Source organism: Equus przewalskii, chromosome 1 (assembly GCF_037783145.1).
Source record: "Equus przewalskii isolate Varuska chromosome 1, EquPr2, whole genome shotgun sequence".
Lineage (NCBI taxonomy): Eukaryota > Metazoa > Chordata > Mammalia > Perissodactyla > Equidae > Equus > Equus przewalskii.
In genome coordinates this window covers 86,028,113-86,054,861 of record NC_091831.1, presented here as the reverse complement: position 1 = coordinate 86,054,861, position 26,749 = coordinate 86,028,113, and the positions used below count along the sequence as shown (strand labels likewise).

General features: G+C 55.8%; 1 protein-coding gene across 1 annotated transcript; it reads left to right on the top strand.

Annotated features, from left to right (window-relative positions):
• The first annotated feature begins 1,650 nt into the window (after nt 1-1,650).
• Nucleotides 1,651-26,591, top strand: CDHR1 (cadherin related family member 1). Its single transcript, XM_070616468.1, has 17 exons — nt 1,651-2,127; nt 2,781-2,876; nt 3,816-3,961; nt 4,831-4,881; nt 6,119-6,208; nt 7,396-7,482; nt 9,045-9,161; nt 10,194-10,337; nt 11,847-11,925; nt 13,081-13,181; nt 15,732-15,935; nt 16,441-16,593; nt 18,104-18,268; nt 18,758-18,825; nt 19,340-19,568; nt 20,213-20,470; nt 21,140-26,591. The coding sequence occupies exons 1-17, from the start codon at nt 2,073-2,075 to the stop codon at nt 21,677-21,679; spliced, it is 2,583 nt and encodes an 860-aa protein (XP_070472569.1). The 5' UTR covers nt 1,651-2,072; the 3' UTR covers nt 21,680-26,591.
• The last annotated feature ends 158 nt before the right edge of the window (nt 26,592-26,749 follow it).

The following is a 26,749-nucleotide window of genomic DNA, read 5'->3' as shown; positions in this document are numbered from 1 at the left end:
AAACTACAAACACAAAATTAGGGCTATGGAAGGGACTGTGAGCCAGGGGCTCGGGACCTGAGGCTTCAGGAACTTCATAGTCCTCTTTCTCTGCTGCGGAACTTTTTTTAGAGCCAGCCCAAACTGGATGTGAATCCAGGCCCTGTTCCTCACTGGCTGTGTGATCCCAGGCAAGTGACTTACCTTCTCTGTGCTATAACTTCTTCCTTTCTAAAGCAGAGACAATCACACCAGGAGAGGCTGTGCTGGTTCCATGAGATAATGTGGGTGACAGTCACACACACACACACACACACACACACACATATAGATATACAATGTTTGGGGTGCTCCCCTATTGCTCTCCAGTGCAAGTCTATTGGACGGAGTGAACTGAGGAGTGAACTGAAGAGAGAGGAGTCGAAGGCCCCAGAGCCACTTGATGGCAGTGAAGATGGACACACAGAGCTGGCTCTTCTCAGCACACTGACCTCTGCCTCCAGCAAACAGGGTGATCTGCAGAAAGCCTGTTCCTCATTTCTTTACGGCACTTGTGGAACGCTGGGCTTGCCTTTGTCCCAGCATTTTGTGGCACAGAGATGCAGGAATGCCTGTGCAATTTAAAGTGCATCTTTGCAGCCAAAGGGTCAAGCCCAAGGGGATTCAACAAGAAGAGTTTTTGGTCAATTGGGCCTGAAAATTGCTGAGCTCTCTGGACCACTGATTCATCTTCTCCATGTCCTGCATCCCTAACTCTTGCTGACAGTAGATCTAGGAGGGCTGCCCAGGGATGGGGATGCTCTGCTCCCGGGAAGGCCCCTGGGGAGGAACATTGAGACCCCAGCAGTGGAGGCCTCTCCGAGGAACACAAGGGGTCTCTGGCTGCTTTTCCAACTGAACTCCAGTGTCAGAGCAAGAGAACGAGGTCCAGCCTGGGGAAATTTACCAGCCCCCAGAAAGGATCCTGAGCCTACCTTCTTCTCCTAGGTGTCATCATCCAGGGCCCCCAGGGCAGCACCTTGCTTTTCCTGATCATCATCCAGGGACGGGGAGCTCACCCCTCCTGGGGTGGTCCATGCCTGCGTTGGCCAGCTCTGTTAGCAAGTCTGTCCCAGGATGGGGCTTGAATCTGCCTTCAAACCCAAACGCTCCCCCTTCTTTGCAAGGCCTGACTGGGTCCGCTGCTTCTCACAGTCACCCACTGGGGACCAGGATGTGTGAGGGCAACTTCCACCTCCCATCTTAGTGGAGACTTGTCTGCCCTCCCTGCTGCCCAGCACAGTGTGGGCCCCTAGTGGGGAGTCCATTCCATCCTCTGGGAGAGCTGGCCTGGCCTGGGGTATTGAGATCCCCAAGAGGCGGGCCTGATAACCCCCCACCATCTGCTCCTCTCTGGACCACTACCCTCCTCTTTGTCTCTTGATCTCACCCCCAAAGCCTTCAGGGACACTATTCCTGGAACCCCCTTGGACTTCTAAGGCCATGTGCTCCCCAAAGCCCATCCACCCTTCTTCTCCCCTGCTCTGATTTCTCCTGGAGACCAGAAGGAGGGATCCCTCCAGGCTGAGGCCGGCCTGTTCCACAGTCTGCAGTGCTCATGCTCAGAGAGGGCGGCAAATCCCTGAAAGTCACAAAGGAAGTTCAGAAAAAGGGAAAACTCCGGCAGAGCCCAGTCCTTCCAGAACTTGGAGACGCTGAGAAACCCCACTTTTCCAGTGCGAGGCTCAGGGCCACCAGGGGCAAGGCACTTCGCTCTCTGCGCAGGGCTCCCAACTGCGGACCTGGGGTCCCCACACCTGGGCGAAGGGGGCGTGGTGGGAGAGAGGGGCTCCCCGTCACGGCCACCCCCTCCCGCTGCTGGGAGCCGGGCCCCTCGGCTCAGCTCCCGCTAATTGGTCTCCTCAGGCGGCCGGCGGGCGCTCCAGCTGCGCAGATCCGAGAGCAGTGTCATCGGCTTAGCGCCCTCGCGCCACCCAGCACTCCCGCCCGCGCCCCTCCCGCCGCCGCCGCCCCCGCTGTCGTCGCTGCCCTCCTCGCCCAGGGATGCTCCGCGCTCCTGCGCCCGGCCGACGACACCACCCGCCCGCGGAGACATGAGGCGCGGCCGGTGGGCCGCCCCGGCCCTGGAGCTGCTGTTCCTCTGCCTGGGTGAGTGGGGGCGAGGGCAGGCGCCCGCGCTCCACGGGGGAACCCAGAGACAGTTCTGGACCGTTCACTTCCAGAATGGGACTCGGGATGGGGGAGAAGGAAAGGATGGGGATGTGGCGGAGGAAGGGCAGGGGGCGTTTCTTCCAGTCGCCACTGGAAGAGGGGCGCTCCCGGAGCGTCTCCTGAGGCCGGTTCTCCGGAGCTCCGGGATTTGGGACCAGGACCCTCGCTGCCCTCCACTTCTTCAGAAGCAGGGCGGGAGGTGTGGGGGCCGCTTTGATGGCCGCGCGGCGCAGGGGAGGGTGTCCCCGTGCCCCGTGTGACCTTGGCCAGGACACTGCCCTTCTCTGGGCGCGGGGTCCCGGTCGGCTCGTTGATGGGGTTGAGATTGGCCGCTGCCTGGCGGCTCAGCGCCGCAGACAGACGGTGCCTGTTCCTGGCAAGCCCGAGCCCAACCCGCGCCCACGAGGGGTGGTGGCGGAGCGACCCTCTCTGCGCCTCTCCAGCCGAGCCCGTCGGTGGTCGCTGTGCCGGGGTTGGGGAGGGAGCGCCCGTCCGCCCACGAGTGGGGCCGGACGCGTGACCATGCCGGTGCGAAGCCGTCCCTCCGCATGTCCGGTTGTCTGTCTGTTCTGTCCGCGTTCTCTAACCAGCCCAGGCCAACTTTGCCCCCTACTTCTTCGACAACGGGGTCGGCAGCACCAACGGAAACATGGCTCTGTTCAGCCTTCCAGAGGACACTCCCGTAGGTGAGTGGCCCTGGTACCGGCCCCCCATCATTCTTTCGGAGGGACCCCGAGCGCAAGGACCAACCCGTGACTCCTCCGAGCCGGTGGAGACACCGAGCGCCGGGCTGCGCGCTCCCGCGGGGCGCCCTGTTTGCGCTCCGAATTCCCCCGGCCGGTGCAGGAAAGGAGGTCACCGCTGCCATGGAGACCTGAACCGGGACGGTCCTGGAGCCCCGGCGGGCCAGAGACAGGGCCAGCCCCAGGCGGCAGGCGGCAGTCCCCAGGATGGTGGTTGGCGCCGGCTTGGCCACAGTGCGGCCTCTTGACCACTGTGCCACCTTGAGCAAAAGTACTTACCTTCCAGAGCCTCAGGTCTCTGGGCTTCAAAACAGCCCAAGAACATGCAACTTGCTGGGATCTGCAGAGAGAGACGGAGAGAGACAAAGAGGAGAGAGATTTGCATCTCCTCTGCCTCCCGCTGTGGGCTGGGAACCCTGAGCAAAAGGACATGCAGTGTAAAAGCAGCACCTGCTCCACGATCCCTGAGGACCAAATTCGGGCACCGGGGAGATGTGGCACCTGGGTCACCCTTCCTGCCTTGACGGCTCCTCCCTCTTCCCTTATCCCCCATTCCCAGGGAGCCTGGGTCTTGGCTCCTGGGCTAGGAGTCATCACCAGGCAGGGAGCCTAGAGTTCAGTCCCGCAGCCCTGAAACTCCTCTGTAATCTGTATTATAGATTACAGTCTAGTAGCTGATACGAACATCTGACTGACAGTTGTGAAGAATAAGGATTGAGCAGGAAGCCGCCCCGGCAGCAAGTGCTCAGCTCAGGCTGGAACCTTTGGCGCTGAATTGCATATTCACTGTGTGAACAGTCGAATCTTTGGTCCTGAGCAGCTGCCACTTTTAGGAAAAGTCGAGTCCCAGATTCTAGGTGCCCTCTCTCTGTTTCCTTTCAGGCTCTCATGTGTACACCCTGAATGGGACAGACCCGGAGGGAGACCCTGTCTCCTACCACATCAGCTTCGACCCCAGTGCTAGGAGCGTCTTCTCTGTTGACCCCAATTTTGGAAACATCACTCTGATTGAAGAGCTGGACAGAGAGGTATGGGGAGGTGCGAATTGCACTGCCTGCGGGGTGCCCTGACAAACCGCTGTGGGCTGGAAGGTCCCCCAGAGGGGTCCTTGGAGAGGTCCTGGAAGCCACACAAAATTTAGACTACAGATCCAGTTGGAAAGAGTGGTTTAGAGAGTAGGTCTGAGTTTGGTAAAACTCCACCTGTGTGCACCCTTCTGAGCCTGTGGGTGACAGGGCATGGTCTGTATTTCCCTCTTGAGACCCCACACCAGGCTGGTGGCTCTGGCTGGCCACATAACTGGACCTCAGCTGCAGGGACTTCTGCCAGCTCTGGTCCGTAGCTGATTCCGCCAGCCGCAGCCAGGGCAGAGAAAAGAACGGGTGGGTCTCAGTGACTGTGCTGCCCCTCGCTGGCCCCCCCGGGGACCTGGGAACCCCGACACCCTTCCTCATTGAGGTCCTACCATGTCCTGGGGAGTGCTGGAGACATGGCAGACCAGGACCTCTGTAGACTGTGGAATATGGAGAGAGAAGTGGGAGAGATAAGGGGGAGAAAAAGGAAAAGAAAAAAAAGGGAAAAAACCTTCTTCCTGGGACCTCCAGTGCCCTAGGTTAGCACCTCGCCTCATTCTCGCAGGGGAGCGTTTTCTGTTGGCGCCTCAACAATCTCTCTGGGTTTATGGGAACCTCTGACGTCCCAAGCCCCGAAACAAGGTCTCAAGGGTGGTCAGAGGCAGCTTTTGGCGGCCTCCCCCTTCTCTAGGGCTCTCTAGAAACACCCAGGGCTCCTCTGATGGACTCGGTTGGGCGGGGTGGGGGGGGGGCTCCCCATAGCCTCGGGGGTCCTCATGGTGCTTCGGGTTCTTGGATGCTCACTGGGTCCTTGTGCTTCGCAGAGGGAGGATGAGATTGAAGCCATCATCAGCATTTCTGACAGCCTGAATCTGGTGAGTGCACGCCCGAGCCAGCCCCCCGGCAGCAGGCAGCTCCCTGGCCTGAGCACAGTTCCTCCTCCAGCCTCCTGGGGGGCTCCCGGGCAAACCCAAGCCGGAACGGAGCTAGATCAGCCTCAGTGTGCCCCCAGGAGGGGGCTGCAGCCAGGGAGCCCAGTGGGGAAGGAAGGGAAGGAGAGAGCAAGATCCACCAGCTGCACCTCTGCTGGACCGCACCCAGATTCCACAGCACCCGCTCGAACCTGCTTTACCATCTGCCTCCCCCGACCTGGTTCTTGGCTCTCCCCCATCCCCCGAGCTGAACACCTGGGCACGCAGACCCCTCCTTCTCCTTCACCTCCTTCCTCACAGCCACCACTTTCCCCCAGCCCTCATCGAGGGGCTCCCCTTCCTCGAGGCTCCCGGACCCCAAGTTTAGGCATCACTGTGGATCAGAGACCCAGCCGTGACCCAGCTCAGAAATGCACCAACAGCTGGTCCCCAGGGCCCTGAGGATGAAATCTAGCTTCAGTCTGGCATTCAGGGCCTCCCCATCGAGCGCCACCTGCCTCGCCCACTTTTTCTCCTGCATTCACCCTACCAACCACCCATCCGTAGATCCACTCACGCTCTCTGCTCTCTGCGTGCATTCCCTCCTCTTCACCTTTGTGCATGTTGCTCCTCTTTCCTGGCACACCTTTCGACCTCTTTCCCTCCCGCCCCACAGTCTGCTGCAGAGCTCAGTTCCCACCCCTCGGGGTACAGTCCCTGTTGTCCACCCCCACAGGCTGGGGTGGCTGCCCCTTCTCGGGGCCTCCTGGACTGTGCACCCACAGCCCCCGGGGATGCATGTACCTCAGCCACGGGGTGCGCGGTACCCCTGGAATCAAGCAGCCCAGGGGCCCCGCCCTCATTGCCTGGCATGCCTCTGCTATCTCCCTGAATGGTATCACCACTGTTCTTTTATGCATTGGTCTTGGCCACCATCCCATCCGGGAAAATGCACACCATCAGACTGTGTCTTCTGTCTCCGGAATGGAACACGGTGCTTGGCACTGAGAAGTTGCTTAATAATACTTGTTGCATGAATGAAGAAAAGAGGGCAGGAAGGAAGGAGGAAGGGACAGAGAAAAGGAGGGACAGAGAGAGGAGGGATGGGCAGAGACACACACCTGGGACATCAGAGGTCACTGTCCCTTTATCACCCAGAAGGTTTCACCGCCCCCACCCCTGTCCCCTTCGCCCCTCTCAGGTGGCAGAGAAAGTCGTGATCCTGGTGACGGATGCCAATGACGAGGCGCCCAGGTTCACCGAGGAGCCCTACGTCGTCCAGGTCCCTGAGGTGAGCAAGGGGCTCTGGGCAGGGCCAGGCACTCTCGCCCCAGGCCCATGGCCTGCCCCCCTGGGCTGCCCTTCACCTGGCCGTGGGGACGGGTGTCTGAGTAAGGAGCACTTACTACCCGCTGGAGAGCACCTCCCCGACCTCCATTGCCGTCCCCCACACATTCATTTTTATTCCAAAGCGATGTTCATTCACCATTTCCCATTGTAATCACAATGTATGTTTATTGCCGAACTGGGAAATATGTAGAAAAGTAGGAAAGAAAAGAGTTTCAAAAATCACTCTCCATCCCTCCAACTTGAGACAGCACTGCTAAATTTTGGTGTGTTTCCTTCTAGTCATTTTGTGACTGTAGGTTTTTATTTTCTCTTTGTTTTTCATGGTCAGGAGCGTAGTGAACACAGGTGTCCTCTTTTTCACTTGATTTATAAATAAGCATTTTCCGCAGTAATTATAAACCTTGGGTAACTCACTTTAAGAGCTTCCACTGGGTGTATATTCCATCATTTACTGAGCTGTTCTCTTACATTTGAATAATTAAGATGCTTCAAATTTTTGCTGCCATAAGAAACATTAGATTCTGAACATACAAGTTCCTTTTCTCTAATTGGCATGGTTTCCTTAAGACGCAGTCCAGGGTTTGGAATTACTAGGTGGGAAGCACGAACACCTGTGAGGCGAGGCCAGACTGCTTTCCCAGAATGGCCTGTCTGCCCTTCCCCTGGGCTGAGGGAGAGGGTTCGTGTCCCTGTCCCTCGCCAACACTGGGGATTCGCAAAGTTTTAAATGTCTGCTGACTCCGGAGGAGAAAGACATTTTCTTCTGGCTCTGTGTGTGTGTGTGATCCCCGGTGATGCTGAAGATGCTCATGTTGATTACCGTTCTCCCGTTTCATCCTCGTTCCATCTCTGAACGCTTCATCCATCTCGGGTCCCAGTTTTTCTCTCTCTCTCCCTGACGCCATCCTCGGGGAGGACATCTGGCTTCTCCTCCTTTCCTTTCCCTTCTTTCCTGCACCACTCTGACTCTGGGTGTCTCCTCCCTCTGTCGGGTGCTCCCTGGGTTGGTCACCACCTTGTCACCTCTTCTTAGCTCCTCACTCCCCTGACCCCACCTCCCATGGCCCCCAGGACCCCTAGCTCTCTAAGCATTCTGTGTGCTGACCCCCCGTGGCTGTGACCCCTCAGGACACGCCTGCCGGGAGCAGCATCTTGAAGGTCCATGCAGTGGACAAGGACACAGGGTCTGGAGGGAGCGTCACCTACTTCCTGCAGGTAAGGTGGGGCACACAGGACAGAACCAGAGGCCTGGGCCAGAGGGGACACCTGGATGGCCCCCACCCCCAGCACCAAACCCTTTTGTCGGTGCCTCTGCTGTTCCCAAAGATCATTAGAGATGCCACCTCAGATCCCCAGTGGGTCTCCATAAACGCAGGAGTGGGATGGACAGGGGGACCATAAGAGGGACCCGGCAGGAGCTGCCGTCCCCCGACTGGCCCATCCTGGCTCCCTCTGAGTGGGCCTGCCTCCCTCTCCCCACATCTCCAGGACCCTCAGCTCTGCACCCCCAGCCCCTTCCCCAGGAGAAGGCCCTGGCACTTGGCACCCAAATGGGGTGGAAGAAACCTGCCTGGGCCTAGAATTGTCAATAGGAAAAAAGAGAGAAGGGGCAATTCTTGGAAGAGGCAATCCTTGGAATGACGTCCCACCCCACCCCTGTCCACTTGTCCCCCGTCAAAGGCGCAGCCCCTCCCTGCATGGCCCCCCGACCCCCGCCCCAGCTCCTCAGGAACCAGTGGTCCTCCTTCACCAGCTTGCCGTTTCTGTAGCATTTCCTCTGCTCTCACATTTCATCACGTGCTCTCACAATTTTCAAGGCAGTGTAGCGCAATGGCTAAAAACACAGGTTCTGGAGAAATCCCCTGGCTCGTTGGGTACTGGAGAGACCCCACCGAATCCCCTCGTGGGGCCTTCAACCTGTTATCTAACTTCCCCAGCTGGGGTTCCTCGAGTGTAAATGGGCGCATCCTCACTGGGTGGTTGTGAGGAATAAATAGGAGTAACGCTCCAAGACAGCAGGAAGCCTTCCTCAGACCGAGGGCCCTCTCCTGTCCCTCGCCGGCCCCCAGAAGCCACCTGGGACTGGCCTGCAGTCACTGCTTGGTGGGGCTTGAAGGTCCTGAAGGTTCCCTCCATCACTACAGCTTCCAAGCCCCCGGCCCCTCTAGGTTAGAGCACTCCACTGACATTCTACCTGCTGAAACCCCCAGGCCAGAGCTCAGCCCACAGCTGAGCAGAGAGAAGAGTGATGGCTCCACTGGAAGGAAGCTGCTTGGTTTTTGATTTTTTTAAAGACAAGCATTCTTTTTTTTTTCTTGGTGAGGAAGATTGGCCCTGAGCGAACATCTGTTGCCAATCTTCCTTTTTTTCCAAAACCCCAGTATATAGTTGGATGTCCTAGTTGTAAAGCGTTCTACTTCTTCTATGTGGGACACCACCACAGCATGGCTTGATGAGCAGTGTGTAGGTCTGTGCCTGGGATCTGAACTGGTGAACCCAGGCCGCTAAAGCAGTGTGCACAAACTTAACCACTATGCCACAGGGCTGGCCTGAGCTTCTTGGTTTTGACTGAGGGAGAGGGAGGGGAAGCCTAGAGCCCCAGGAAGGGGGACCCTGGGGGCCAAAGAGGCTGAGTACCCTCAAGTTTGAACCTCAGCCCTGAGGCTGGAGTTCCTGTGACAAAGGAAGGTAAAGACCCCTTTTCAGTCAGCAGAGTGGGCCTTCCTGGGGCTGGCCGGGTCCCCTCCCAAGGCCCAGCCCACCCCTCACTCTTACAGAACACACATGCCACCAAATTCGCCGTGGACCGGCACAGCGGTGTGCTGCGCCTCCAGGCTGGGGCCACCCTGGACTACGAGAAGGCCCGGGCCCATTTCGTCACCGTGGTTGCCAAGGTAATGGAGAGGGACACTGGGGAGCAGCCTTTGTTAGGGGGAGGCTGACCCTGGGTTGGAGCCAAGTTAGGTTCCATGATGAAGTGGGGGCAGTTTGCAAAGCGAAGGTGTGACGGGGGCGGGATGGGGTGCGCCGGCTCAGAATCTCTGTTGAACGGACCCTGCGCAGACATGGACGTGCCCTCCAGGGAGCTGGTGTCTGTGGGCTGGAGGGGGCCGCTTCCCTTCTAGGAGAGGGTGGACACCCCCTCAAGACTGACGGGCCAGGTTCCCTTCCATAGGACCAGGTGGCCATGGCCAGGAGATTCCTGACTCCTCACATCCCCTAAAACCTGGCTCCCCAGTACCTCCATCTCTCTGTCCAGGCTTGTTCACCCCACCTGTTCCTCTCTGTGTGGCCAGTTACCTTCTCTGAGCCTCGTCTGCCCACCACTCCAGCTTAGCTAAGTTCCTCATATTTCTGAATCGCACCGTGTGGGACCCGCAAGTCAGCAGATGCTCAGCCAGAGTGGCTGCTCCTCCTCCGGAGAGCACGAAACCCCAGCCATCCCTCTAGGCCTGGCGTTTCCCTTCGCAGGAAAGGAAGTATTGGCTACAGGCCATCCAGGAGGCTCAGGATGGCCCCACCTGCCCTGTCCTCTGTGGGCTCCATCAAACACGCTCAGAGGCGGGCCCAAGTCATGCTCTTAGTAGGTCCCCAAGAGGTGTCTGCGACTTGGGGCCTGGCTGGGAGGGGCAACTTGGCTCTGACCCTCTCCTCCTCTGCCACTAGTCGGACATGGTTTCCCTGGAGAGAGAAATAACCCTATTTCCCAAGGAAGACTTTTGAGTGCCTGCTGCATACAGGCCCGACTGAAGACCTTTATACATCATCTCATTTAATTTCCCCAACACTCCTGTGAGGGAGAATTATCTCCAGGTGACACAGGAGCAAGCAGAGCTCAGAGAGGGCGGCTGGTACGACGGCCAGCAAGTGCCGGCACCTGTCCGACTGCAGAGCCCAAGCGCCCTCTCTCTCCCATCCTTCCTCAGGACGGCGGGGGCAGGCTGCGAGGGGCTGACGTGGTGTTCTCGGCCACCACCACGGTCACAGTCAACGTGGAGGACGTGCAGGACATGGCCCCCGTCTTCATGGGCACACCCTACTACGGCTATGTGTACGAGGACACGCTCCCGGTGGGTGGCAGCGCCCCTTGGCCCAGTGTCCCCTGCAGAGGCCTCCTGCCCTGTCCTTCATGCTGCCCCTGGGTCCCCTGCTGGGGACAGCTAGGCTCAGCCCTGGGTCATCCTCCACACACGGAGGCTGGCTCTGGACTTGCTCAGATCCAGCCACAACAGGGTCCTTTTGCCTCGGGATGTGTAAGGGGGAAGAGGCAGGTGCTCGTGTGCATGTGGAGAGACACTGTGCCGGGCACGTCTTCACTCATGCACACCTCCCCAGCCCAGCTGCACAGGTCAGCCCCACCAAAGGGCCGAGAGGAGAGGCCAGTGGCCTCGGTTTGGGTAGGGCCTTTCCTACACCTTGTAGCGGGGGGTGGGATTCCTTGGTGCCCCCCCAGCTCCTACAGCTCCATGCCTGGAGGCTGGGGCCCCTCAGACCAGTAGGTCTCCCACGGTTTGCTGCCAAACCACCACCACCCTTGTCAGACATCGCACACAGGCCTGGCTCCAAGGCTGGCGTCGGTTTCCTTCCCCACTCAGCGCCATCTCTGTCCCCACCCCCAAAAATCTGCACTTGACCCCCCACTCTGCCCCATCCTCTGCCTGAACCATGTGGGCCTGACGCCCCTGAGCTCTCAGCTCACAGCCTCCCCTGACGTCTTTGGTGCAGATGGGAGCTGCCCGTCTCTGCTCCCACACCCCTCCGTGAGCACACCCCTCCCTGGGGGAGCCCATGTGTTTTGGTGCCCCCCAGCCAGACTGAGAGCTCCGTGAGGGCAGAGACCAGGCCGGTGCCTGAGCTCCCACAGCCTCCTCAGCTCCAGGGCTCTCTGAGGAATTGAATTGCATTCTCAATTCTCACTTCCTGGTTTCTGATGATTCCCGACTTTACAAAACAATGAAACACTTAGAGGACCCTTCACCTGCTGGGCCCAAACTAAGATGCCCCCTTTCCAGAAGCTGATACCCCCTTTCCAGAAGCTGGCAGCCACGTGCAGGAGATGAGCACCAAGAGAGGGAGCAAGGACTGCCTCCACGCTGGGGGGACCACAGGACGGGGCAGGGCCAGGCCGTCCTGCAGAGATGCTGGGCAGGAGGAGGCAGCAGCCATGAGCATGGAAAGGCCAGGGAGAGGGCCCCAGGAGGGGGCTCAGAGGGGGCCGCAGGCCAGGGTGGAGCAGGGCTTGTCTCATCTTGGCACCCCGTGACACAGGATTAAGTCCTAGTTCCTGGACTTGCACTGGACGCCCGCCCTCTGTGTCCAGCCCCTGCCACCTGCTCACCTCTCCCTCTGGCACATCTGTAGGTGGAAGGTGGAGGAGGAGCAGTGGGGCCCAGGCTGTCTCTCTGGCGCTGGGAACCCAGTGGGTGCTGCAAGCTCCCCGCGGGGCAGGGTGGGGTGCGCAGAGGCCCGGCTGTCTTCTTGGGCAGGGGCGGCTCCTCCCTCTGCGATGGGGGCTGTGTCTGGGGCGGGGAGAGCCCCAGCATCACCCATGGGCCTCAGGCAGCAACTCCTGTCCCCAGGGCTCGGAGGTCCTGACGGTGGTCGCCATAGACGGAGATCGGGGCAGACCCAACCGCCTGGTCTACAGCCTCGTGAATGGTGAGTCTGGGGCAGCTCTGGGGACAGGCCCATTGCTGACCAGAGCAGAGTGCCCAGCCCCCCTGGGTCCCAGCCCCTCATCTGTGGGCCAGAAAGACAAGACGTATGGAGAGGAGAGGCTGGGTCCCTCCAGGAGGCAGTAAGTCTCCCTGGGCATGTGCTCCAGCCCTGGCTTATCACCCTGTCCAGCTACAGGGAGAGAAGCATTGGTGGGGGTCCTGAGAGCCACACAGTGGCACAGATTCATGTTCCCTGCACCCTGGGCATGGGCTCATTGGTGAGAAAGGGTGGCAACATTTTTTTGCATTCTTGAAACTGCTATGTTTTTTTCTCATTTTTAAAAATCTTTTGGCCCAGAGCATGTAGTTGAATTAAATGAATTAAATGTAATGATACTATAACACTTCCCCAGTGCCAGCCCCATATATGGATGAAAAAACTGAGGCTCAGAGAAGCTAAAGGGGGATCCCAAGTCCCCACTGAGCTTGAACATAAGTCTGCAGTCCAGGTCTGTGCTCTTTCCACAACTGGGCAGCCACTGAGCAGGTGGAGCTGGCCCTGGGGTGGGCTCTGCAGCCCTCAGTAGCCGGTCCTCACAGGGTCAGGCCCCTTATGCACATGTCTGTATGCTCTCACTCAGACACCACAGCCTCCCCTGACCCTGTCCCTAGGACGTGCCCCGTGCACCCCGCCCTCCAGCGCTCACACACGCCCGGACATGCCCAGTGTCACATGCAGGCTCCTTTCCCCAGGCACAGAGACCCTCAGCTGCCCTCCCTCCCCAGCACCCCTGCAAACCTTCACACAGTCACCAAGCACCCACCCCACCCATCGCCCTCCTCTCTTCTCACCTCCCCGTCCAGTCTCTCTCCTCTCCCTCTCTCCTGGCTCTCCCCTCCCTCTCTCCCCTTCTCTCCTTCTCCCTCTCTCCTTCCTTATCTCTTTCGCTCTGTATCTCTTTCTTTCTCCCTTTCTCTTTCCATCACACGCACATGCACACACACACACACACACAATGCATAAGAGAAACAAAGTACTATGGAACCTGGGACAGAAGTGAGTCCAAGTGCCAGCTCTGTCTTAACGTGTAACCTTAGACCAGTCCCTTAGCCCCCCTGAGACTCAGTTTCCTGGCACATCTCTCCTCTGTGACAGGGAGTGATGGAGCCTTTGAAATTAATGAGACGTCTGGAGTCATCTTTGTCACGCAGAGCCCCGCCCAGCTCCGGAGAGAGGTGTACAAGCTGCATGTACAGGTACCCTCCTTCTAGCTCGGCCTTCTCCACCTTAGGGTCCTGGAAGATTCCAAAGGTGATGAGTCCCAGGCCACCTCCCTCACCCGCCCGGGCATACGGTCTGGGGAGAGAGCTTCATGGTGCTCCAAGGAGCACCTGCATCAGGCAACCTGTGTGAAGGCTGCAGCTGATAGACACAAAGCCCCTGGGCAGAGGAGCCATGGATTCACAAGCAGAGAGTTGTGACAAGGCAGGAGGAGGGGGGACTGAAGCAGCAACGCCTTGAGCATGGGTAGGACCCAACAGGTGGAGACTGGTGGAGGGGAGCTCTGGTTGGGGTGGGGGCAGAGTAGAGGCAATGAGCCAAGGCTGGAGGTGAGAACATGTGATGTACTGGGCGTGCAAGAAGGAGTCAAGTGAGACCGGAGCAAAGAGTGTACAGACAGCATGTAGAAGGACAGACGGCTGGACCCCATGCTTGGGCCAGAGGAGTGAAGGCCTTGAATATGAGGTATGGGTTTTTCCCTGGGGCAAGGCCAGCCTTGTGGGAATGTGACCTTTGTCATTACACAAGGACTGTGATGAGAAGGGTCTCATGCTGAGCTTACTGCTCTGCTCTTGCTTGAAATTCTTAATAATTCTTTAACCAGGGGCCCCACATTTTCATTTTTCACTATGCCTGCAAATTTTGTAGCTAGTCCTGCCCGAGAGCAGTAAAGAGCCATTGGAAGGTTGTGAACAGGATAAGAGTCTTGTTAAAAAGCTCACTCTGGCTGCTGGCTCGACCAGTGGGGTTCTCAGATTTAGAGTTTGGCAAACAAAGATTTCTAGGACGCCCTCCTGGGAATGGGAATTTAGTGCATCTGGGGTAAACCCAGGACTCTGCATACTCTGAGCTCCAAAATGATTCTGGCACAAGTGCCAGCCTGGCACTTGAGAACACTGGTCCCTACTAGGGTCTGGTGGGAACTGAACAAGAGGTAGGGAGACAGAGCCATCAGCCAAGGGATGGATAAAGAGGGCCCGTGAGGATGAGGAGAGGTGGAATGGCAGAAGTGGACAAATTGCAAACTATGAAGGACACTGACTCCATAGATTGTAGCCATGAGGGTGAGGGAAAGCAGAGGGATGGGTGAAGTCCAGGCTGGAACCACGCCATCAGGAACATAGGAGAGGAGCCCAGTTCAGTGGGATGGACTTGATGAATTGGGTGCATCAGGGACATTCAAGTTGAGTCACCCAAATTTGGGCTACAGGCTTAGAATTCAAGGGAGAGAGTGCAAGCATACAGGTAGCTATGGAAGGATGGGAGGGAACAAGATGCCCCAGAGATGGCTGTGGGGAGAGAGCAGCCACTGGCCAAGAGCACAGCTGTAGGAGCATTGAGGCTAGGAGTGAGGAGGCAGGGATGGTGGGGGACAGGTGAAGGAGAGATCAGAGAGGTCGCAGGGGACCTGCCAAGAGCAGGGTCACATCAGCTCAGGGAACAGAGCACTTGGGAAGGTGGAAGAGGGGTGGTGCGGGCACAGTGTGGAAGTCAGCATGAAGTACCTGCGTGGGAAATAGGACATGCAGACAGCAGGTGTGGGCTTCTGAGGAGGGAAAGCTGGGGAGCAGCTAAGGTGTGATGGAGTGGAGTCCAGGGAGGGCAATTTAGGGACAGGTAAGACCAGAGCGTGCTTCTGGAGTAAGTGGATGGAGGCCTGTGGAGGGGCTCACATAATGCTCGTCACGTGGTTCACGAGGTGCTGGTGAATTTCCGGCCCTGGCTTTGCAGCCTGTATTTGTTATCTGTTGCTGTGGCTCCACACCTCCCCTTCCTGGCCACATGGACACAAGGACAGAATGTCTCAGGGCTAGGGTTTGAACCCATGTCTGGCTGCAAAGAGGGAGCAGTGCAGTGAGGTGGGGAGAGTACTGGCTAATGAATAGGACACACCGGAGTTCTTCCTGTCCCAGCTGTGCCACTCACTAGCCATGTGACCCCAGGGGGCTGCCTCACCCCTCTGTGCCTCTTCTGTGAAATAAGGTTAGTAACAGCACTGTATTCGTTTCCTACGGCTGTTGTAACACCTTACCCCAAACTTAGTGGCTTAAAACAACACACGTTTATATCTCACAGTTTCTGTGGGTCAGGAGTCCAGGCTCAGCTTGGCTGGGTCCTCCGTCTCAAGGTCTCTTATGCGGCTGCCATCAAATTGTCAGCCAGGACTGGGTTCTCATCTAAGGGCCTGACTGGGGAAGGATCAGCTGCCAAACTCACGTGGTCATTGGCAGGGATTAATTCCTCGTGGGCCGTTGGCTTAGAGGTGACCGTTAGCTCCTTGAAACATGGGCCTCTCCAAGCTAGCTGCTTGCTTCATCAAAGCCGGCAAAAGAGAGAATCCGCTAGAAGACAGGAGTCACGATCCCTTGTAATCTCATCTCATCTTTGCCACATTCTACCAGTCAGACGCAAGTCGCTAGGCCAGGCCACGCTTAAGGAGAGGAGAGTGCACAGGAGGTGGGGCTCATTGGGGCCATCTTGGAGTCAGCCTGCCACACAGCCACAGCCACCTGTCCCTGCCCCAGGTGACTGAGGTCAGCTTGGCAGGGAGCCCAGCTGCCCAGGCCATGGTCTCGGTCACCATCAGGATCGTGGACCTCAACAACCACCCGCCGACCTTCTACGGAGAGAATGGACCCCAGAACAGATTTGAACTGTCTATGTATGAGCATCCGCCGCAGGGGGAGATCCTGCGGGGCCTCAAGATCACTGTCAATGACTCGGACCAGGTGCGTGATCCCGCCCTCCGCCCCGTCCTCCCGAAAACTGCATGAGGCCTGGGGCCCCAAGCCGAGTCTGCATCAGCCTTCACTGTGTTCGCCGCAGGGGCTGGTGGGTCACAAAATGAATGAAATGAGAGGGTGTCACCAGGGGGAGGTGGGAGAGGAGTAATCGAAGCTGATCTGTTTGGCCTAAAGACCTTCACGATCCATTAAGGAGTAAAGCCGGTCAAAAACGCATCTGCCTCTGACCCGCCAACCCGGCGTTTGTGAATGTGTCTTGTGACCCCCCTCTGCCTGGCACAGGGCCAGGCCTTATGCACTTGTTACCCTGCTTAGTCCTCATAGTCCACTAAATCCCCCGATCCTTGATCGCCTCCCCTGTAGAAGGAAGTGGTAATACTGCCCTCCCAGGGTTCAGGCGTGTGACAGCTCCTCGCTTACCACGACTATATAATGAGTTTCTATTCTCATTCACCTTCCTTGTCTCCTCGCTCCAAATTCTATTGCCCAGGGAGCCAATGCCAAATTCAACCTGCGGCTAGTGGGCCCCGGGGGCATCTTCCGCGTGGTCCCACAGACAGTCCTGAACGAAGCCCAGGTCACCATCATTGTGGAGAACTCGGCCGCCATCGACTTTGAGAAGTCCAAAGTGCTAACCTTCAAGGTAGGTGGGGGAGTGGGTCCCAAGAGCTCCTGGCAGCCCCTGGATTCCTTCCTGAGGGCTCGCTTGTCCCTCGCTGCCCTTTTCTTCTCAGTCCCTCTGCCCCTCCTGCTAATGGGGGTGCTGGTGGGGCAGGGACAAGAAGAGCAATCCAAGAGTTGTCACCTGCTCACACGGCCTCACTGAGCTGCACCTGCTAAACCACGATTGTCCCCAGGAAGGCAAGGGGCTTCAAAGGGAAGCGACCAATAGAGTGTGCCGTGAGAATAGACGGAGAGAGGAAAACGGGGCAATTGTCAAGAGAGACGTTTTTCTCTATGCATTTGATGTGTCATCTATTCTGATCAAAACTTCAGCAGAAGATGAAAAAAATACTCCTTTGTATTTGTAATTATTCAAAATTATAAACATTTAGAAGTAATGCATTTATACATAAACATATACATAATACATAGCAATAAAAAGGAAAAATAAATACTTATTGATATTATTTAAATTATTATTAATTATACATGCTTACACACTGATTGCCAGCATCATGCTTAAAAGTGAAATTCTGGAAGAATTCGGTGAAGTTGGGAGCAGAATGTGGATGCCTTCTTTTACCACCGTAATTTAACACCATTCCTGGAAAAATGCTTTTCCTGGATAAAGAAAGGAAATAAGAAGTACAGACATTAAGAAGGAAGAGACAAAATTATCATCATTTGTAAGTGATGTGGTTGTTCGCTTAGAAAAATCTAAGAGAAATGATCAAAAAACTGTCAGCCACCCAGCAAAGCTGCTGACGATTGGTTACAAAGTTCATACACAAGATCCCGTTGTTTTCCTACATACGAAAAATACCAATGAGAATAATGGAATAAAAAGTTCTCTTCTATAACAAAAACTAAAAGATAAAAGTCCTGAGAATTAACGATAACAAGAAATATGCAGCATCTAAGTGACAAAAAATGCAAAAATTGAACAAAGGGACGTAAAAAAGGAAAGAAACGTAAAGGCTCACGTTGTGAAAAAAATGCAAATTCTCCTTAAGTTAATACAGAATCCAGTGCCATCTCAGTGAGGTCGTACCTAGAATACCCTTTAGGGAGGTGGTGAGGGGCTTGACACCATTGCCCTGGTTTTTATCTGGAGAAATAAACCTATAAGAATAGGAAAATTCAGACAAAAGAATATGAGGCAGGAACCTGCTCTAACAAATATTAAATTATTTTATGAAACAAAATAATTTAAAAAATTGGAACTGAAAAGGAATATGCAAATCAGCGGAACAAAAGAAATTGGCTGAAATACAAATGGAAACTCTAAGAAAGGCGGCACTGCGGGTCAGCGGGGGAAGGATGTGGGCCTTACGGGCGCCCTCGCAGTGGCGGGAAGACTAGCTGGCTGGCGGCTGAGAGTAAGAACAGGGGACGAGGCAGGCGGGGCCACACCCGTGCTGAGACAGGAAGCAGAGGCTCTCTGCCAGGGGACTGCCACCGGACAGTCCTCGTTCTCCTTCCTTCCCCAGCTCCTGGCCATTGAGGTGAACACCCCGGAGAAGTTCAGCTCCACGGCGGATGTGGTGATCCAGCTCCTGGACACCAACGACAACGTCCCCAAGTTCACCTCCCACTACTACATCGCGAGGATCCCTGAGAATGCCCCTGGGGGCTCCAACGTGGTGGCCGTCACAGTGGGTTGGGGACTAGGGGTGGGGTTGAGAGCCCTGCTGAGCGGGGCCTAATGCTGGACATCAGGCAAACCTGGGCTCCAGTTTGAACCTCAAAGCCCACACTCAGTAGCTGTGTCCTTGGACGAGCTCCTTGCCTCTCCAAGCCTCAGTTTTTTCTTCTGTACAATTGGGATAACGACACTTCACAGGACGATAAGGAGGACACGGGCACAATCCCCGAGCTCAGGGCACAGGACTCAGCTCCTTTTCCTTTCTCACTGACAAAGGGGGCGTAAAGACCTTCTAGGAGCAAACCTTTTGGTTCTTCCAACACTTGAGACATCCTGGGCAGAAAACCAGGGCTCCAGAGCAGGCCTCCAGAGCAGTTTCTCCCCAGCGGGGTCAACCCCAAGTCCCCTTGTTTTGCTACTAAAGCAGCCCTCAGACCTGTGAGCTGCCAGTGTGCCCTGACAAAGGGGCCCAGGCCACTGGGAGCTTTCTCTCTTTCAGGCAGTGGATCCAGACACAGGCCCCTGGGGTGAAGTCAAATACTCCATCTATGGGTCAGGGGCAGACCTGTAAGTAGATCCAGAATCCTGGACAGGGCCTCGGGCAAGGGACTTGGGAGGCTGAGGGCCGAGGGGCTCTGCGCTGAGGACAGGGGAAACCTGGAAAGGATTAGGAGCCTAGGTTGGGGAGGGCAACATGGGGGAGGAGTGGAGGCCAGCATGAGCCCAGAGTAGAGGGCAGCAGGGAAGCCTGAGGCAGAGCTGGGCGACATAGGCGGTGAGGTGCTGGGAGTCTCAGAGAAGAAGGGTAGTCCTCAGGGCCTGGAGCCAGGCAAGCAGTGTGGGACTAGGCAGGGGCTGGCCATGGGAGGAAAGGGAAAGGCTGGGACTCCGGTCAGTTCCATTTCGATGGATGGGCTGGAGCGTGGGGCAGGTGGGACACCTTGGAGGAGCTGCGGAATGCGATACTGTTGCTTCCCAGAGGCAGCTCATCGCTACAGACGTGCATCAGTGTGTGTGTGCTCACACGTGTGCACGTGTGTGTGCTGCGCACGCCCATGCCTGCGCCCTCTGTGCCCGGCAGCTTCCTGATCCACCCATCCACTGGGATCATCTACACCCAGCCCTGGGCCAGCCTGGATGCTGAGGCCACCGCCAGGTACAACTTCTACGTGAAGGCAGAGGACATGGAGGGCAGGTCCAGCCTGGCCGAGGTGTTCGTCACTCTGCTGGATGTCAACGACCACTACCCCCAGTTTGGAGAGAACTTCCAGGAGAAGACGATGGTGCTGGGGACCCCGGTGAAAATTGAGGTGGGCTTCAGAGGCAACCGAGCTCCCCTCACAGTCTTGTTCCAGCAGTTGCAAGAGGGACTGTGGCATAAAAATTGATTTTAAATTAAGATTTATTGGATTCCCACTATAGGCAAGGGACTTTAAGGTACGTTATTTATTCCCATCTCAACTCGGAAATAACCCCTGAGAAAGAAAATATTATTGACACTTTACAAATAATGAAATTGAGATCCAGACAGGTTAAGTGGCTTGCCTTGGTTCACGCAGGGAGTGTGCCAGCTTCGGGAGAGCAGTGCCCTCCCACTGCACTGTCCTGTCTTCCAGTGTGGACAAAGCATGGGTTCTGAAACCCAACCAACTTGACTTTGAATCCCGGTTCCCTTCCTTCTACCTGTCCTTAGATGAGTCACCCAGCATCCACGCTTCTGTTTTTTCACAATACCTACTGCCTCGACTTGTTCTGAGAGTCGAATGGCATAACATACTAGAGGGCCTAGCATAGACTGTGGCTCATTCAGTTCCTTCCTCAACTCTAGTCCACGCAAAACAGGATTAGGACCCTCCCCCATCAACCCAGCAAGCCACATATGACCCACTGGTCTAGGCAGGGTACACAAGTATCATGCTTAAAGCCCAGCGCTGCCTGTCCCTCCTGTGCACAGGCCACAGACCAGGACGCAGAGGAGCCCAACAACCTGGTGGACTATTCCATCACTCACGTGGAGCCGGTCAACGTGTTCGACATTGATGCGCACACGGGGGAGATCTGGCTCAAGAACTCCATCCGCTCCCTGGACGCCCTGCACAACATCACTCCCAACAGGGACTGCACATGGTCCCTGGAGGTGCAGGCCAAGGACCGCGGCTCCCCCTCCTTCAGCACCACGGCCTTACTCAAGATTGACATCACGGACACAGAGGTGGGTACGAAGCCCAGGTTGGGAAGAGGGCCGGAGGGCCTGCCCAGACCTCGCTGCAGCATGGCCGGAGGGAGAGAGACCCTCTCCAGCCATCTTCCGAAAGATGCTCACTCCTGGCAAAGGCTGCCTGGGCTGTCAAACTTAGGGCTTTGGAATCGGGTTGAAATCCTGGTTTCATCACTCATTAACGATGAGACTTTGCTGGGGCTCCACGACCCTTCCTGTAAACTTGGAATAATGATACCTCCTTCACATGGGCATTGACAGGCAGAAGTAAAGTTGTTATACATAGTTCTCGGCTCAATGTCTGCCCGAAAGTCATCACTTAAGGGGTCCCTGAGACCTTTGGGCAGACGTGGCCCCCCACAATCAAAGGTAAGCAATGTCCTACTCTCTCAAGAGCAGAATTCAGCTAACACAGGAGTTCGTAATCCCAACGTGCTTGCTTGCATCGCACTCTCGCTGTGTGCGTTTTTCTGGAGAGCCACGTGCATTGTATTTCCTCTGTGTGCATTTTTTTCTGGAATGGAGCCCATCGTGCTCATCTGGGGTCAGCTGGGGGATGGTGACCCCAGAAAGTTTAAAAACCATCAGGCTTAAGGGAGCTCCCGACCCCTCCAGGGAGCAGGCAGGGGCAGGAGATTGCAAGGAGGCGACTCTCTCTTCCAGACGCTGTCCCGAAGCCCTATGGCCGCCTTCCTCATGCAGACCAAAGACAACCCCATGAAGGCCGTGGGCGTGCTGGCCGGCATCATGGCCGTCATCGTGGCCATCACCGTCCTCATCTCCACTGCCACCTTCTGGCGCAACAAGAAGTCCAACAAGGTCCTGCCAGTACGGCGCGTGCTCCGCAAGCGGCCCAGCCCTGCGCCCCGCAGCGTCCGCATCGAGTGGCTCAAGTTCAGGAGGACCAAGACCGCGGCCAAGTTCGCGCTCAAAGAGGATGCTCCCAATGAGAACTGCAACAACAACAGCCTAGGGAGCTCCCTGCCCCCGGAGGCCCCAGCTCCCCCTCCACCCCCCAGCATGGCGCCCAGCACGGGTGCGGCCCACTGGACCGTGCCTACCGTCTCTGGCTCGCTCACTCCTCAGCAACCCCGACAGTCACCAAAACCCCAGGCCGCGGGAAGCCCCAGCCAGTCAGCTCTGGTCTCCGAGCTCAGGCAGAAGTTTGAGAAGAAGAATATAGATAAAAAGACTTACTTCTAGAGTGTGTCCCCGGGCCCCTCTCTTTCCCCACCCCAACTGCTCTGCTTTTGGACCCTGCCCCCCGTCTCTGCTCCTTAGGGTCACCCCTGTTTTGTACAATGATGTAACCCCCATATCCAGGGCTCTGGACAGCACCTTGGGCAAGGGATTTCTCTGGTAGCGGGATGCAACTGGCAAATCCTGCCCCATCAGCCAGATCCTTGAGCCAGCTACGATGCTCTCCATTCTGCAGAGGCTACGACTTGACAAGGGGCTGCTTCTGTGTGTCTTCTACTCACCAACCCCGGATCTCACAGCCCCTTGGGTCCTCCTGGGGCCTCAGCATCCTTCATTGAGGATCAGGGCCCTGGCCACATGTGACAAGGTCGACTAGAACCTCTACCCTGAAACCTCCTCCAGCTAAGAGCAGGAGCAGGAAAAGGTGGTTCTGTCCTGGCTAAGGTTGGGGCTCAGTGAGCTTTGTAGGCTGTAGGAGAGCAGAGGCATCGGGGAGAGCAAAGCTGCACTGAAGACTCACGCCGACTGGGGACTGTGCCTGGATGCCACTGAGAAGACGGAGGATGGTGTCCGGGCAGAGACTGGGGGCCCCTGCTCTGCCCACGTGGGACACAGAGCTGTAAGATGGGCCTTGCAGGACATAGTGAGGGCAGAGTCCCATCCAGGGCTTCCCTGGGCCCAGAAATGTCTAAGCTGAAGCCTGGTGGTAGCCCCAGAGGCATTGGGAAGAGGATCTAGGCCCTTCTCTAAGGAGCCGCCCCACCAGAAGTCTTCGAGGAGCCAGCGCAGGGCTCAGATTTGGGGAGACCATTTGTATCCGGCTCTTCTGCTCATGTGTATGACGTTGGATGGCTGTTTAAACTCCCTGCTCACCCTCTTCCTCATCTGTAAAATGAAGAAAGTGAGTCCCGGCTGCCTCACTCCCAGGTCTAGGGCGAGGGACCAGGGCTTCAACCAAGCACAAAGCAGCACAGATGTAAGGAATTTTTCTGCAGGCTGGTTCTTGGGGGCAGCCCTTCCCAAAAGTATTAGGAGCCTGTCAGCTGCTCTGCCAAGACCCCCAGGAGGCACCGGGCCGGGTGTGGGTGCTGCCCCGGATCCAGGCAGCCAGAGCTGGATGACGGCACTGCCCTTGACTCACTCACCCCCCCCACACTCCCCCTACCATGTGCCCCGCGTGGCCCTGGCCAGTCACCATCAGAGAGGACCAGTGTTGGGCAGCACGCCCAGCCCAAGCCTCCGTTTCGCAGAGATAATGAAAATAAGTTCCCGAGACAGCAGTGGTTGCCCGAGGTTTCACAGCAGGTTGTAGGAAGGACCTGGTCTGAGAATTTCAGGCTCCTCAGTATCTCCCTCTAGCCAGGGGGCACACACCTGTCAGCTTGTGACAACCTCCCCTGGAGAGAAGACACATAGCCCTCTGTGGTTCATGCCCAGAAGCTCTGCTGAACCTCCGGGAAGCCGGCTTTGCAAGGAAGTCGAGGTGTGCACAGAGAGAGCAGCAGAACAGTCCTTGGCATTTTGCTCCACTCGTCAACAACCCTCTAGAACACATCAGTGACTTTATTAAAAGAGATGAGGTGCACATGCGGTTTTCCTGATTTCTGAGCCTGTGTTCCAAGGTCTTACTCGGATGTGCTGGTGTGCAGGCTCCTTCCTCGGGTTTCTGTGGTCCCCAACCCAGGGAGTACTAAGAGGTGGGCCCTCACAAGGCCGGAGCCTAGACCGAACAGACAGGTACTTTGCAGTCCGTGCTTCCTGGGGGCGCTGCGCTGGACCATGAGCGCCCTCCGCAGGAGATATGGCATCCTTGCGATCTGCATGCCATCAACCTCTTTTGTAAATGGTAAATAAAGTCTGTTAACCAAAGGCCCAAGCTGACCTCCTGCTTCCTGCCCACATTCGTGTTAGCCGACTCCTAGAGACCAGTCTCCTGACACACACCCAAGCTCAGCCTGCCTCCTGGCTCCTTCAGTGGGTGGATCCATCCCTTGACACCCCAATCTGACTCTGTGGGTGGCTGCCAAATGTTGTCCAAATTGCCGTGCACGTGCCTCTAACGGCAGCACGTCTGCAGAGCGTGGCGCATCCTGGGCCTGGACTGGGCTTTTCTCCTGAGCAGGAGAAGCCCTGGCAGGGCTACTAGGAGAGGAATGGGATCTGGAGCTAAAACTAATTAGCCCCCAACCCAGCCCGGCGAGGGCAGGAGCTGGGAAGCCCGGCATGGGCATGCAAACCTGGGAAGCAGTGCTGTCTCTAGGACACTGGTCACAAAGGCCCCTGGGCTGGAAGCTCGGGCCAGCATCTGGGCACTGGGAGGGGGGAGGCCAGGCCAACTCCTCTGCATTAGGGAATGCAGGGAGGGGCAAGGGATTGCCTGCTCAGTCACAGTGGGACAGACAGGCCTGAACTACAAGCGGGCATGATGTTAGGCCTCAAGGTAAAGAGCTGGGAGGTAGGGGTGACAGACTGGGCAGACTCCCCCACTCCTGGGCCCTGTGAATGGGTGGACAATTCACAGATGTGACTCCAAGAAATCTGCAGAACAGTGTGTGTTTTTTCCTGTGGCTGAGCTCAGATTTTCTCATGATATGAACGGACACAGTGCTTTACAGTCTGACTGCCCTGGGTCTGAATCCTGGTTCTGCCACTTAAATGTGCCTTTGGGCTGGAGACCAAGCCTCCCTGGGCCTCACCTTCCTCCTCCACAGCCGGTGCAGAGAATCGCTGCTATGAGGATGACAAGAGCTCAGCCATGCGGAGCACGTGCCACCAGCTTTGTATCTGCTGACGAGCTCAGGAGACAGTTGCTATTCTTAGTCGTACAGCGGGCACCTGAGGGTGGCTGATGGTCTGCATGCTAGAGCATCAAATACTGGAGGAGAGGAGCTCTTCCACGACCCTCACCTCCAGGGTGTTTCCCCCACTGACAGACCTGGGAGGCTTTCCTCCACTGAAGAAGAGAGGAGCATGGACCAGGAGGGATGTGGAGAAGGGTGAGGCAGACGCCCCATCGTCTGGACCTGTGCAGCCCTGCAGCCTGCACTGAGCATCTGCACCCCAAGGGGGTTAGAGGCTGATGAGACTGCCCCTAAGAGAACCTGTGGGACTCAGAGCCCAGCTAGCAAGTGTGGCAAGGGCTGGGGAGGATCCAGGGTCTCCTGCTTGTCTAAGGACTTCAGGAAGTCTATTCCTCTGAGGACGGGAGGCTCTGAGAGGACCCAGGGTCAGTCCCCTCTGGCGTGGATGTTGGCATCTGTGGGCAGGTATTAATGCTTCCCCAACAGTCTTCAAGGGCCCTGGCCTCGGGGGGATGGACAGGGAGCAAGGGGATGATGCTGCATGAGGACTAAGACTGCCAGACTGCCGGGTGGACACAGGGAGGACCCTCAGGAGATTCACAGAAATAACTAAAGCAGGGGTGGTGCTCTGAAACACCTAGTTTCCAGAATGAGGTGGTGATGGCTTAAGTGACCGTAATTTGATCAATAAAGTAAGTGATCTTATTTTGTAGCAACAGGCTGGTGACGTTGGGGACATCTGCGTGACATTATGAAATCATGCAAATGCACCTCTTTGGCTGAATGAGGTCCAGTCATTTATTCATTAATCAGTAATTTACGCAACCAGTTTTTCAACAACACATGTTCTGAGTATGTCATCTGTGCCAGGGCCTCTTCAAGGTGTTAGGGACACAGGCTTTAACTAGCCAGAAGAGAAGAGAAAAAGGACAAAATTCCTCCCGTGAGTGGCTAATGGCAGAGGCCTGGGACTAGCCATGGCTTCATCCTAAAAGCAAACAGCCCTGCTGGCAAATGTTGCCTGAATCAAAGGCACTTGCCTTAAAATTACATGGTCCAAGCTTTAAATTGATAAACTCCCTAAGAGCATGACAACTGAATCTAAAACTACAGCCTCTTTTAAACATTGATTAAACGGAACATGTGAAATATATTAGCATAGATATCATGTCATTACATGTATATTTATACATATACACACATATGTAATCCTAATAAGATCTGATGTTCCAAATGGCCCGGTCTGCATGCTGAGTCACGTTCAGAGAAAACACAAACTGGCATAGATGCCTTAAATGGTGCCAACATTTATTGTAGTGACACTTATTGAGGACCTACTATGTGCCAGGCATTGTTCTGAGAGCTTTACATGTAAACATTCATCTCACCATCAGGAAAACCTGATAAGGCGGGTGCTGTTATTACCCCCATTTTACAGATGAGGAAATTAAGGCACAGAAAAATAGTCACCTGCCTGATGTCACAAAGCCAGTAAGGGGCAAAACCAAAATTTAAGCCCAGGAAACTGGATTTCCGAGTCTATGTTCTTATCATTGCTGTCATATTGCCTAAACGGTCTGAGTAATGTACATCGTCACTCTGGGATATTTTAAGGGGCAATCTAAGGGTCTTAAAATATCAGATCCCCAGAAACCCTCCCTAGACCCGACCCCTCTTCATAAATTTCCACGTTCACAGAAGCGGCCCAGCACTGCCCTGCTCATCCCTGTGCTCCTCGCTCGCTGCTGTGCTCCGCTCCGCTTCCAAGGCCCCTTCTCTCCCACGGACCCCTTTGTCCCAGGCCCACCACAAAGCTTTGCCAGAAGTGAGATCAGAACGTCCACTCCTGCCTTCACAGTGACCCCAGACCGCTTATGATGGCTGCAACACCAAGACCATGGGAAGCCCAGGATCCCGTGGAAGGAGGCCACAGAGGTCAGCAGAAGTACAAGTTCTTGCCTTGTTCCTACCGCTTTTTTTCAAAATTTATCCTGAAAAATTTCTCACGAACAAATTCTCTACTACATTACATATATGTGTGTGTTGTTTGTACACATGTGAATACATAACTATATATATGTACATATAATTTAAAAATATATGTTCTTAGGTGTGATAATGGCGTTGCGGTTGTGTTTTGTTAAAACTTCTTTATCTGTTAGGGATAAAACTAAAATATTTACAGATAAACTGTGCAGCATTGTGTTTGCCTTAAAATATGCCACATAAAAAAAAAGTCGAGGGCAAGGACTAGATGAAATTAGGCTGGAAA

What these genes read in the sequence shown, in the direction of transcription:
- CDHR1 (XM_070616468.1), top strand. Translation starts at nt 2,073, where the DNA reads ATGAGGCGCGGCCGGTGGGCCGCCCCGGCCCTGGAGCTGCTGTTCCTC. An exon ending in TCCAGAGGACACTCCCGTAG is followed by an intron (nt 2,877 to 3,815) that starts GTGAGTGGCCCT and finishes GTTTCCTTTCAG; the next exon opens with GCTCTCATGTGTACACCCTG. An exon ending in TGTACGAGGACACGCTCCCG is followed by an intron (nt 10,338 to 11,846) that starts GTGGGTGGCAGC and finishes TCCTGTCCCCAG; the next exon opens with GGCTCGGAGGTCCTGACGGT.